At 49.0% G+C, this 12272-nt stretch overlaps 1 protein-coding gene across 1 annotated transcript; it reads left to right on the top strand.

Annotated features, from left to right (window-relative positions):
* Positions 1 to 7008: 7008 nt before the first annotated feature.
* On the top strand, positions 7009 to 9448 carry LOC117535260. Its single transcript, XM_034199661.1, has 2 exons — positions 7009 to 8918; positions 9017 to 9448. The coding sequence occupies exons 1-2, from the start codon at positions 7470 to 7472 to the stop codon at positions 9446 to 9448; spliced, it is 1881 nt and encodes a 626-aa protein (XP_034055552.1). The 5' UTR covers positions 7009 to 7469.
* Positions 9449 to 12272: the final 2824 nt, after the last annotated feature.

The following is a 12272-nucleotide window of genomic DNA, read 5'->3' as shown; positions in this document are numbered from 1 at the left end:
CGCAAAATACACCCCCTTATAGGTTACCAGGGCCATGAGAACATCCGGTACAGGAGGGTGGGTGCTGCTGTGAATAAGGCCGACTATGGATGCCGATGTGCGGACGGTAAAGCACCGCAAAATACACCCCCTTATAGGTTACCAGGGGCACGAGTTTCTTGAGGGTGTAACCATCTGGGTTTAGTCCGTGGGGGAGTGCTTAAGTTCGGGGGCCCGGGGTCCCAAGGTGCGCGAGGTTATGGAAGTACGCATGTCAGGGAGATATGCTGGAGGTCTGTAGTCCGTGTTTTGGGGCTCTGTGAGCGGCCACATAGAGGTGGTTTTCCCGGTGTATGTCATGGAAGTCTGACATAGCCTGTGTCCTGTGAAATAGCCTGTTTGCCCATGTCAAATCTTATGAGGCACTATTTTGGGATACATTACATTACATTACATTACATTACATTACATTTAGCTGACGCTTTTGTCCAAAGCGACTTACAATAAGTACATTCGACCAGGAAGACACAACCTTGAAGAAAACAGAATCATATAAGTATATCAGGTTTCATAGAGCCAAACATTTCAAGTGCTACTCAACTGGCTTTAGGTAATCCAGTCCTTTATTAGTATAAAAGTGCTTCGTTAATCGTTCTAACGCTCGAAGTGGAGTCGAAAGAGATGAGTTTTCAGTTTGCGCCGGAAGATGTGCAAGCTATCTGCCGTCCTGATGTCAATGGGGAGCTCATTCCACCATCTTGGAGCCAGGATAGCAAACCCACGTGTTTTCGCCGATGGGAACTTGGGTCCCCCTCGCAGCGAGGGCGCAACGAGTCGTTTGGCTGATGCAGAGCGTAGTGCACGCGCTGGGGTGTACGGTTTAACCATGTCCTGGATGTAGGAAGGGCCAGATCCATTCGCAGCACGGTAAGCAAGTACCAGTGTCTTGAAGTGGATTCTAGCAGTTACCGGAAGCCAGTGAAGGGAGCGGAGGAGCGGAGTGGTGTGGGAGAATTTAGGAAGGTTGAAAACCAGACGAGCCGCTGCATTCTGGATGAGCTGCAGAGGTCGGATGGCACATGCAGGTAGACCAGCCAGGAGGGAGTTGCAGTAGTCTAGGCGTGAGATGACGAGAGCCTGGACCAGAATCTGAGTCGTTTTCTGAGTCAGCTGGGGACGTATCTTCCTGATGTTGTAAAGCGTGTATCTGCAGCAGCGGGTTGTAGCAGTGATGTTTGCAGTGAAGGACAGGTTGTTATCTAGGGTCACACCCAGATTCCTTGCAGTCTGAGTCGGGGAAACAACTGAGGTGCCGATGTTGATTGTCAGGTCAAGAGTTGGACAATCTTTTCCCGGGAGGAAGAGCAGCTCAGTCTTGTCAAGGTTGAGCTTGAGGTGGTGAGCAGACATCCACTGAGAGATGTCAGCTAGACAAGCAGAGATGCGTGCGACGACCTGGGTCTCTGAGCGGGGAAAGGACAGAATTAATTGGGTGTCGTCAGCGTAGCAGTGGTAAGAAAAACCATGCGGGCTAATGACTGATCCGAGCGAGTTTGTGTACAAGGAGAAGAGGAGGGGACCAAGAACAGAGCCCTGAGGGACCCCCGTAGTTAATTGACAAGGGTCGGACTCAGACCCTCTCCAAGTCACCCTGTAGGTACGGTCTTTCAGGTATGAGGTGAGGAGGGAAAGTGCAGAGCCTGAAACTCCAAGTTTTTGGAGAGTGCGAAGGAGGATCTGATGATTCACCGTGTCGAATGCAGCAGACAGGTCCAACAGGATGATGACAGAGGAGAGGGATGCAGTTTTGGCAGTGTGCAGTTCCTCCGTGACAGCAATGAGAGCAGTTTCTGTGGAGTGACCTGCCTTGAAACCAGACTGGTGCGGATCCAGAAGGTTGTTCTCATGGAGATAACAGGAGAGTTGTTTAAAGACAGCGCGTTCAAGTGATTTAGACAGGAACGGGAGGAGAGAGACAGGCCTGTAGTTTATAACATCAGACGGGTTGAGAGTGGGTTTCTTTAGGAGAGGGTTTACTCTTGCCTCCTTGAGACTGTTTGGAAAGTGACCAGAAGTTAGAGAAGTGTTGATGAAATGGGTGAGAAACGGTAGAATATCAGGAGCGATAGTCTGAAGGAGGTTTGAAGGGATAGGGTCCAGAGGACAGGTGGTAGGGCGGGCAGAGGTAATGAGGGTAAGAACCTCACTTGGAGAGAGAGGGGAAAAGGAGGTTAGTGTGTTGGTGGAAGGAAGGTCTGGTGACCCAGCGGTGAGTAAAGGTGAGTCAGAAAAAGAAGAGCGAATATCATTAACCTTTTTTTCAAAGTCGGTAACAAAGTCGCTTGACAGAAGTGAGGAGGGGGGAGGAGCTTTTGGAGGGTCCAAGAGGGTGGAGAAGATGGAAAATAGTTTTTTAGGATTGGAATAGGAAGATTGGATCTTATCTTGAAAGAAAGTGCTTTTTGCCTGAGAGATCGAAGCAGAGAAAGAGGAGAGGAGAGCTTGATAGGTTAGGAGGTCGTCACGGTGTTTGGATTTCCACCATTTCCGCTCTGCTGCCCTAAGGACGGTTCTATTAGCACGCAGTGCATCATTTAGCCAGGGAGCCGGAGGGGACTGACGAGCCTGCCGAGATGTCAGAGGACAGAGCGAGTCCAGAGTGGATGAGAGAGTAGAGAGGAGAGTTTCTGCAGCAGAGTTTGGAGGCAGTAGTTGGAACGAATCAGAGGAAGGGAGGGCTGAGAGCACCGACGAGGCAAAGGTAGAGGGAGAGAGGGAGGGACATTTTATCCATTTTAACCCCTTTCTCTGGTTCTTCCAAAAGTTCCCTTATACTTATTTAGCCTGTGGAGGAATGCAAGGGGAGTCTCCCTGCTTTATGAGGCACTATTTTGGGATACATTTTATCCATTTTAACCCCTTTCTCTGGTTCTTCCAAAAGTTAACTTTAACTTTGTCTATTTATTCATAAATAGCACATTCTGAATGACCCAGTGTACACATGGTTGTGTACCTCTGTGTCACAGCCCGCTGCTGCTCTCCCTCCCTGCATTATGAGGCACTATTCCCGGGTACATTTTTATCCATTTTAACCCCTTTCTCTGGTTCTTCCAAAAGTTCACTTATACTTATTTAGCCTGTGGAGGAATGCAAGGGGAGTTACCAGGGGACTCTACCTGCATTATGATGCACTATTCCCGGGTACATTTTATCCATTTTAACCCCTTTCTCTGGTTCTTCCAAAAGTTAACTTTAACTTATTTAGCCTGTGGAGGAATGCAAGGGTAGTTATCATGGGACTCTACCTGCATTATGAGGCACTATTTTGGGATACATTTTATCCATTTTGTCCATTCTGTACATTTGGCTTACCGCGACTGGTAGTTAATGTCGCTACGGGGGACGCGTATATCCCTAAGGTATGTAAGGAACATGTCTGTCTTATAGACAGAGTTAACATGTGACTTGTCCTTCAAATTTACGGAAGTCCGCACAATGGAAATGTGATGTCAACTACCAATGTAAATTCCCCGCCGATGGCACGACAAATGTTACCAACTATGCCTACACACATGCAACCCTTGGGGGTTCTATTTTGTTGTTATTCAGTGTTACCAGGGGCACGAACTTCTGACCGGTGTTCCCTCTTGGTTTAGTCCGTGGGGGAGTGCTTAAGTGTGGGTACACAGGTTCACCTGGTGCACAAGATTATGGAGGTGGGGGTCTTGCTGGTGCTCAAGTGCCCATATACATCACCCCATGTTGCCATGACTGTTACCCGGCTAAAGAGACACTATTTCGGGGTAAACTGTATCCATGTTGCCCCCTGGTTCTTGTTCCTTGTACCCTGGATGCATGTAGATGGGCCTGGAAGAATGCAATGTGGAGTTCCAATGCAAATCGGCTTAAGTCCAGTCAGGGTCTGGACATGTTGCCATGACTGTTACCCGGCTAAAGAGACACTATTTCGGGGTAAACTGTATCCATGTTGCCCCCTGGTTCTTGTTCCTTGTACCCTGGATGCATGTAGATGGGCCTGGAAGAATGCAATGTGGAGTTCCAATGCAAATCGGCTTAAGTCCAGTCAGGGTCTGGACATGTTGCCATGACTGGTACCCGCCTTAAGAGACACTATTTTGGGGTAAACTGTATCCATGTTGCCCCCTGGTTCTTGTTCCTTGTACCCTGGATGCATGTAGATGGGCCTGGAAGAATGCAATGTGGAGTTCCAATGCAAATCGGCTTAAGTCCAGTCAGGGTCTGGACATGTTGCCATGACTGGTACCCGCCTTAAGAGACACTATTTCGGGGTAAACTGTATCCATGTTGCCCCCTGGTTCTTGTTCCTTGTACCCTGGATGCATGTAGATGGGCCTGGAAGAATGCAATGTGGAGTTCCAATGCAAATCGGCTTAAGTCCAGTCAGGGTCTGGACATGTTGCCATGACTGGTACCCGCCTTAAGAAACACTATTTCGGGGTAAACTGTATCCATGTTGCCCCCTGGTTCTTGTTCCTTATACCCTGGATGTATGTTGGTGTCCCTGGAAGAATGCAATGTGGAGTTCCAATGAAAATCGGCTTAAGTCCAGTCAGGGTCTGGACATGTTGCCATGACTGGTACCCGCCTTAAGAGACACTATTTCGGGGTAAACTGTATCCATGTTGCCCCCTGGTTCTTGTTCCTTGTACCCTGGATGCATGTAGATGGGCCTGGAAGAATGCAATGTGGAGTTCCAATGCAAATCGGCTTAGGTCCAGTCAGGGTCTGGACATGTTGCCATGACTGGTACCCGCCTTAAGAGACACTATTTCCGGGTAAACTGTATCCATGTTGCCCCCTGATTATTGTTCCTTGTACCCTGGATGCATGTAGATGGGCCTGGAAGAATGCAATGTGGAGTTCCAATGCAAATCGGCTTAAGTCCAGTCAGGGTCTGGACATGTTGCCATGACTGGTACCTGCCTTAAGAGACACTATTTCGGGGTAAACTGTATCCATGTTGCCCCCTGGTTCTTGTTCCTTATACCCTGGATGTATGTTGGTGTCCCTGGAAGAATGCAATGTGGAGTTCCAATGCAAATCGGCTTAAGTCCAGTCAGGGTCTGGACATGTTGCCATGACTGTTACCCGGCTAAAGAGACACTATTTCGGGGTAAACTGTATCCATGTTGCCCCCTGGTTCTTGTTCCTTGTACCCTGGATGCATGTAGATGGGCCTGGAAGAATGCAATGTGGAGTTCCAATGCAAATCGGCTTAAGTCCAGTCAGGGTCTGGACATGTTGCCATGACTGGTACCCGCCTTAAGAGACACTATTTCGTGGTAAACTGTATCCATGTTGCCCCCTGGTTCTTGTTCCTTATACCCTGGATGTATGTTGGTGTCCCTGGAAGAATGCAATGTGGAGTTCCAATGCAAATCGGCTTAAGTCCAGTCAGGGTCTGGACATGTTGCCATGACTGGTACCCGCCTTAAGAGACACTATTTCGGGGTAAACTGTATCCATGTTGACCCCTGGTTCTTCATCCTTATACCCTGGATGTATGTTGGTGTCCCTGGAACAATGCAATGTGGAGTTCCAATGAAAATCGGCTTAAGTCCAGTCAGGGTCTGGACATGTTGCCATGACTGGTACCCGCCTTAAGAGACACTATTTCGGGGTAAACTGTATCCATGTTGCCCCCTGGTTCTTGTTCCTTATACCCTGGATGTATGTTGGTGTCCCTGGAAGAATGCAATGTGGAGTTCCAATGAAAATCGGCTTAAGTCCAGTCAGGGTCTGGACATCTTCCCATGACTGGTACCCGCCTTAAAAGACACTATTTCGGGGTAAACTGTATCCATGTTGACCCCTGGTTCTTCTCTCCTGGTGTCCATTTCATGTATATTTCCTCGTGTCCATTTCATGTACATTTCCTCGTGTCCATTTCATGTACATTTGATGGGGGAGTCACATGTGGATGAAATGGACCCAATTCCCGGAGGTTCCGGGCCGAATTTGGGAGCTCATATGCGGCCTGCCGTGCACCCCCACCCGTGGAAAGCAAAAAAAGTAAATAAAACGGTCAATTATATCTTAAATTCATCAAAAACTACGTTTTTAAAAATTCTCGAAAAACGGCTAAGTGCCAACGGGTGAGGGGGTCAACCCTTCGGCGCTTCGGGCGGAAGCCCCGGAGACATTTCCACTGACCCGTTGCACTTTTCAACGTAGAGGGGAATTCAGACCTCCCCTCCTCCGTTAACAATTTTCATTCATCTTTTCCAAGCTACCTTCTGCACGAAATCGGAAACCCGGTTTTTGAGAGCACTTAGAAAAAAACGGCCTATTTCTCATGATGGGGAAATCATGGAGGAATGCGTCCGATGAGTGAGCACTTTGGATCGGATACAATTGTTGCCCGGAGGACCCCCAATCACGGTTCTTACAAAACTTTAAGTTTTTGAACTGGCCTCTGGAGGAATGCAAGGGGAGTTTCCACGGAATAACGAGACACTATTTTCGGACACATTTTATCCATTTTAACCCCTTTCTCTGGTTCTTCCAAAAGTTAACTTTAACTTATTTTGCCTCTGGAGGAATGCAAGGGGAGTTGCCAGGGGACTCTACCTGCATTATGAGGCACTATTTCCGGACACATTTTCACCCCTTTCTCTGGTTCTTCCAAAAGTTAACTTTAACTTTTTCTGACTCTGGAGGAATGTAGGGTGAGTTGTCAGGGGACTCGACCCGCCTTAGGAGGCACTATTCCCGGATACATTTTATCCATTTTAACCCCTTTCTCTGGTTCTTCCAAAAGTTAACTTTAACTTTTTCTGACTCTGGAGGAATGCAAGGGGAGTTGCCAGGGGACTCTACCTGCATTATGAGGCACTATTTCCGGACACATTTTCACCATTTTCACCCCTTTCTCTGGTTCTTCCAAAAGTTAACTTTAACTTTTTCTGACTCTGGAGGAATGTAGGGTGAGTTGTCAGGGGACTCGACCCGCCTTAGGAGGCACTATTCCCGGATACATTTGATCCATTGTCACCCCTTTCTCTGGTTCTCTGGTTGCATCCGTCTCTGGATCATGGAAGAATGCATCCGCTGCATGAGGACTTTGGATCGGATACAATTGTTGCCTGGATGACCCCCAATCATGGTTCTTACCAAACTTAACGTTTTGAACTGGTCTCCGGAAGAAAGTAAGGGGAGTTGCCAGGGGACTCGACTCGCCTTAGGAGGCACTATTTCACCCAGTTTTGGCTCCCGCCTTGCCTGGATGATAGGACCGATAGATGACAGGGATCTCTGCCCGCCTAACGAGTGCCTAAATGGGACACCTTTCGCACGATGATGCAAATGGGTTATTTATTGAAAATAAACCGGAGAGATTTGACATGGGGTCTTTCTAGTTCGCTGAGTGCAACTTTCTTATTTTCACCTATCCTTCTTTGTCCCCCCCGGTTCTATACATTATACTGGTGACACTTCCCGGTACCGAAATGCTCAGGCATACAAAAATGATGGCGATCGGTTGTCCTATCTGTAATAGTCCCTACCGTGCCCTGAGCAAGCACCTGCTGAGGAACCATAGTGTGCGTAATTTAGTTGAAAGAAGAATTCTGCTGTTGTTGGCGAAAGGACGGATAAACATTAGGCTCCATCCCTGCATTATTGCAGGATGCGAGTACATCGGGACAAGGCTGGACCGCCACTTGTACAGAAACCATGTTGAGCTGTCCCGGCAGGAATTACATGTGGTTTTAACTAAACTAAAAATGAAAGTGGCCACGAAGAAGCTTCATGAACTCAGTTTGACAAACCCCACAGTAGCAATGATTACCTCTTGGGATGTGGACACTGTGGGTGATGATGTCCTGTCACAACCTCCACCCTTGTCCCCAGTGATTAAATGTGACAACCCGGACTGTAAGGAATGGAGGATGGATGCAAACAGAATGAAGGCTCAGAGGGACATATATGCTGCTGAGGTGAAATCCCTGCGCTGCATGCTGCAGCAGAGGATTAAACGTAACCGAAAGAGGATGAACCAGAGGGCCGAGGACCAAGAGCGGGTGTTTCTAAGGAAACGATCCCGAACAGAGTCAACACCAAAGAGGCTGTCCAAGTCCAAAGGTCCCTCCTGCAGGAAGTCCCCCATTGCCTCTCACACACCTGTATCCAGCTCCTCAGAACCTGCATCCATAGATACCGAGGCCTCGTCATCCTCCCCTCCCATACATTCCCCCTGGTTCAGCAGCAGGGGCCGGGGGAATCGAATGCGGGACATTACATTCCCACGCATCATGGAGAAGTATCTGCAAGGCTACCGGGACCATTATGAGGGCATCGATCCAACAGTGAGGCTCCAAGAAAACGCAGTCTCCAAAATAAGCAGAGTCAAATCATTCCTAAGCTTCATGGCACACGGTTTCAATCGCCTGTCTGACTGGCTCTTTTTGAGGGATCTGAAGAGGATACGTGGGTGGTCCCGTAGCCTGATAAAGTCAAGCCTACAGGTCACGACATCTGACTTCTATATCAAAAATATATCACACTTTCTCAAGTACATGAATGAAACACCATGCAAGGGGAGCAGGCTCAACCAGAATGACATGATTTTAATCACACGGGAAGTTGCTGCCATCCTGAAGTCCATGAGAAAGAAGGTGTTTATCCACCAGATGCAGGTGAAGTGGGACAAGATGGAAGGTCTGCCAAGCCATAAAGACATCATGGCATGTTTGACTGCGGCCAAAACTCGCATCCCTCAGCTCCTGGACGTGATGACCAGCAATCCGACTCACGCAACCCGGACCCTGCTCTATGGGTACATGACCCTCAATTGGAGCTGCATTTATGGGCACCGTCCGGGGGTCTACTCCAACATGACCAACACGGAGGTCCTAAAGGCGGAGATAACTGGCACTGCCTTTGGCCACCTCATCCACGTGAGTGAGCTATTAAAACATGTGTTTATTCTGGCAGTGATACACATGTTGTGGATGATTGATACTTGTATTGACGCTCTCTAACTCTGTCATAACAGGTAAGCAACCACAAGACGGCCAACGCGTTCGGGGAAGCGCAGATGTACCTCACCATAGAAGAATTTGGATGGATGAAGAGGTGGCTGGAAATCAAGGGGACGCTGACCGGCACCAACAACCGCTACTTCCTCTGCATAGCGGGGAAGAACCCATCGAGGAACCTTGCCACCTTCCTGAGGTTAGCATGGGCTGATGTTGGACTAAAAGGTCCCATTAACTTCACCGACCTCCGCACAGTCCACGCCGATAATGCGAAGAGGTTTCAGGACATAAGCAACCGCCAAAGAGTGAGTGATTTCATGTGTCACAACACTGCAACTGCAGACAAATGTTATGCCAATAATCCTTCTTTGAAAGAGGCTGCGGACATACGAATGCTCTTCACAGAGTCACTGCAAGCAGCGGCCGCAGCAGCATCAGGGGGAGAGTGAAGACAATTTGGGGGACATTGACATCCACAGTGACCGTGACAGCTCTGGAGAGGAGCATAGCCCTACTCCCTACCAAGACTCCACCAATACCGAGACGTCAGATGAAGAATTATACAAAGACTTCAACGCTTGGAGAGCGGCGAAGAGGGAACAGTCAATGGCCGAACACAGTCCCTCAGACACGGGTGAAGAGAGGGTGCCAGCCTCTGCACCAACTTCACCCGATACGGACAATGTTGCCAGTGACCAACTTGTAAATATGCAATGTTTTGTTGTACTCAGTCCGCTTGTGCTGGATGAGTTAATAATGTTATAATGTTATAAAGTGTCAATGTATATATTTCTGTAAATAAAGTTTGTTAAAATTACTTAATTTGTCCTCTTTTTTATAACCCAATATGGGTGTTTCCCCTTTAAGATCCCCAGGGGCACGAGGTTCTGGTGGTGTGCATGAAGGGGTTTAGTCCGCGTGAGGAGTGCTCAAATGTGGGAGGATGTGTAAGGCAGAGGAGGGTAAAACAAGTTAAAGTGTGAACCTCCAGCAGGGCAGGTGGTGCTGCTGTGAATAAAGCCGACTATGGAGTCCGATGGGCGGACTGTAAAGCACCGCAAAATACACCCCCTGATAGGTAACCAGGGCCATGAGAACATCCTCCACAGGAGGGTGGGTGGTGCTGCTGTGAATAAGGCCGACTATGGAGTCCGATGGGCGGACTGTAAAGCACCGCAAAATACACCCCCTGATAGGTAACCAGGGCCATGAGAACATCCTCCACAGGAGGGTGGGTGCTGCTGTGAATAAGGCCGACTATGGAGTCCGATGGGCGGACTGTAAAGCACCGCAAAATACACCCCCTTATAGGTTACCAGGGCCATGAGAACATCCGGTACAGGAGGGTGGGTGCTGCTGTGAATAAGGCCGACTATGGATGCCGATGTGCGGACTGTAAAGCACCGCAAAATACACCCCCTTATAGGTTACCAGGGCCATGAGAACATCCTCCATAGGAGGGTGGGTGCTGCTGTGAATAAGGCCGACTATGGATGCCGATGTGCGGACGGTAAAGCACCGCAAAATACACCCCCTTATAGGTTACCAGGGTCACGAGTTTCTTGAGGGTGTAATCATCTGGGTTTAGTCCGTGGGGGAGTGCTTAAGTTCGGGGGCCCGGGGTCCCAAAGTGCGCGAGGTTATGGAAGTACGCATTTCAGGGAGATATGCTGGAGGTCTGTAGTCCGTGTTTTGGGGCTCTGTGAGCGGCCACATAGAGGTGGTTTTCCCGGTGTATGTCATGGAAGTCTGACATAGCCTGTGTCCTGTGAAATAGCCTGTTTGCCCATGTCAAATTTTATTATGAGGCACTATTTTGGGATACATTTTATCCATTTTAACCCCTTTCTCTGGTTCTTCCAAAAGTTCACTTATACTTATTTAGCCTGTGGAGGAATGCAAGGGGAGTTCTCAGGGGAGTCTCCCTGCATTATGAGGCACTATTTTGGGATACATTTTATCCATTTTAACCCCTTTCTCTGGTTCTTCCAAAAGTTAACTTTAACTTTGTCTATTTATTCATAAATAGCACATTCTGAATGACCCAGTGTACACATGGTTGTGTACCTCTGTGTCACAGCCCGCTGCTGCTCTCCCTCCCTGCATTATGAGGCACTATTCCCGGGTACATTTTTATCCATTTTAACCCCTTTCTCTGGTTCTTCCAAAAGTTCACTTATACTTATTTAGCCTGTGGAGGAATGCAAGGGGAGTTACCAGGGGACTCTACCTGCATTATGATGCACTATTCCCGGGTACATTTTAACCCCTTTCTCTGGTTCTTCCAAAAGTAAACTTTAACTTATTTAGCCTGTGGAGGAATGCAAGGGTAGTTATCATGGGACTCTACCTGCATTATGAGGCACTATTTTGGGATACATTTTATCCATTCTGTACATTTGGCTTACCACGACTGGTAGTTAATGTCCCTACGGGGTACGCGTATATCCCTAAGGTATGTAAGGGCAGTTGTCAGAGGACTGTACCTGCATTAAGAGACACTATTTTTGGGATACCATTTTCACCCCTTTTCTATTGTTCTCTGATGCCTGGAGACCCCCCCAGCCTGGTTCTTAACTTTAAGTCCAAACTGGTCTCTGGAGGAATGCAAGGGGAGTCGAAAGGGGACTCTTCTTGCTGTTTGTCTTGTCAAAATTGAGGGGTGTGTTTGAGGGGAGGGCCCTGGCTGTTTCGGCAGCCTCCGCTCCTCTCTTCTCTCCCTCCCCGAGACCAGCTCGTGCTCCCGCTGTAAAAGGCAGGTGCGCGGGCACCCACTGCCACTCATTCTGAGCCTGGCTCCCGAGCAGCGCGTTCTCCCCGGCAGTCCGCCAGCAGATGAAAAACACCCACCTCTCCGCCTCTTCCGAGGGACGAGGGAACCGCGCGGGGGGGTCTGCTGGAGGCTCCTGCCGGGTGCTCCGTCCTGCGTTTCACCGGGACCCGGCTCCAACACTCGGAACTCTGACTCCAGCGCGGTGTGGCTGCCTCGCCCTGGCCGTCCACCGTGCGCCCTCCGGGTACCTGACTCCCCTGCCTCCTCCGGGTGCAGGTGTGAGGGGTTCAATGCCTCCTCCCCCCGCTGCGGTGAATGCCGGAGCGGGATGGAGCGCCCGGCGGTACTGTTGTCCCCACGTTACCATGTTGTCTGGAGGATAGGACCGAGAGATGACATACTCTCTACCCGGGTTACAAGTCACTATTTTCGGACACTTTCTTTGCTTTACCCCGGTTCTATCACTCTTTCCTCCTTTGACCATAAAACGTGTTTCCTGC

The sequence above is a fragment of the Gymnodraco acuticeps genome, unplaced genomic scaffold (assembly GCF_902827175.1).
Source record: "Gymnodraco acuticeps unplaced genomic scaffold, fGymAcu1.1, whole genome shotgun sequence".
Taxonomy (NCBI): domain Eukaryota; kingdom Metazoa; phylum Chordata; class Actinopteri; order Perciformes; family Bathydraconidae; genus Gymnodraco; species Gymnodraco acuticeps.
The sequence above is the reverse complement of the archived record's forward strand: the minus strand, read 5'-3'. Positions and strand labels throughout refer to the sequence as shown.

Bases quoted from the DNA above. Each gene is read 5' to 3' on its own strand.
- LOC117535260 (XM_034199661.1), top strand. From the start codon at position 7,470: ATGCTCAGGCATACAAAAATGATGGCGATCGGTTGTCCTATCTGTAAT. The intron at 8,919-9,016 runs GTGAGTGAGCTA...CTGTCATAACAG, and splicing joins CCTTTGGCCACCTCATCCAC to GTAAGCAACCACAAGACGGC.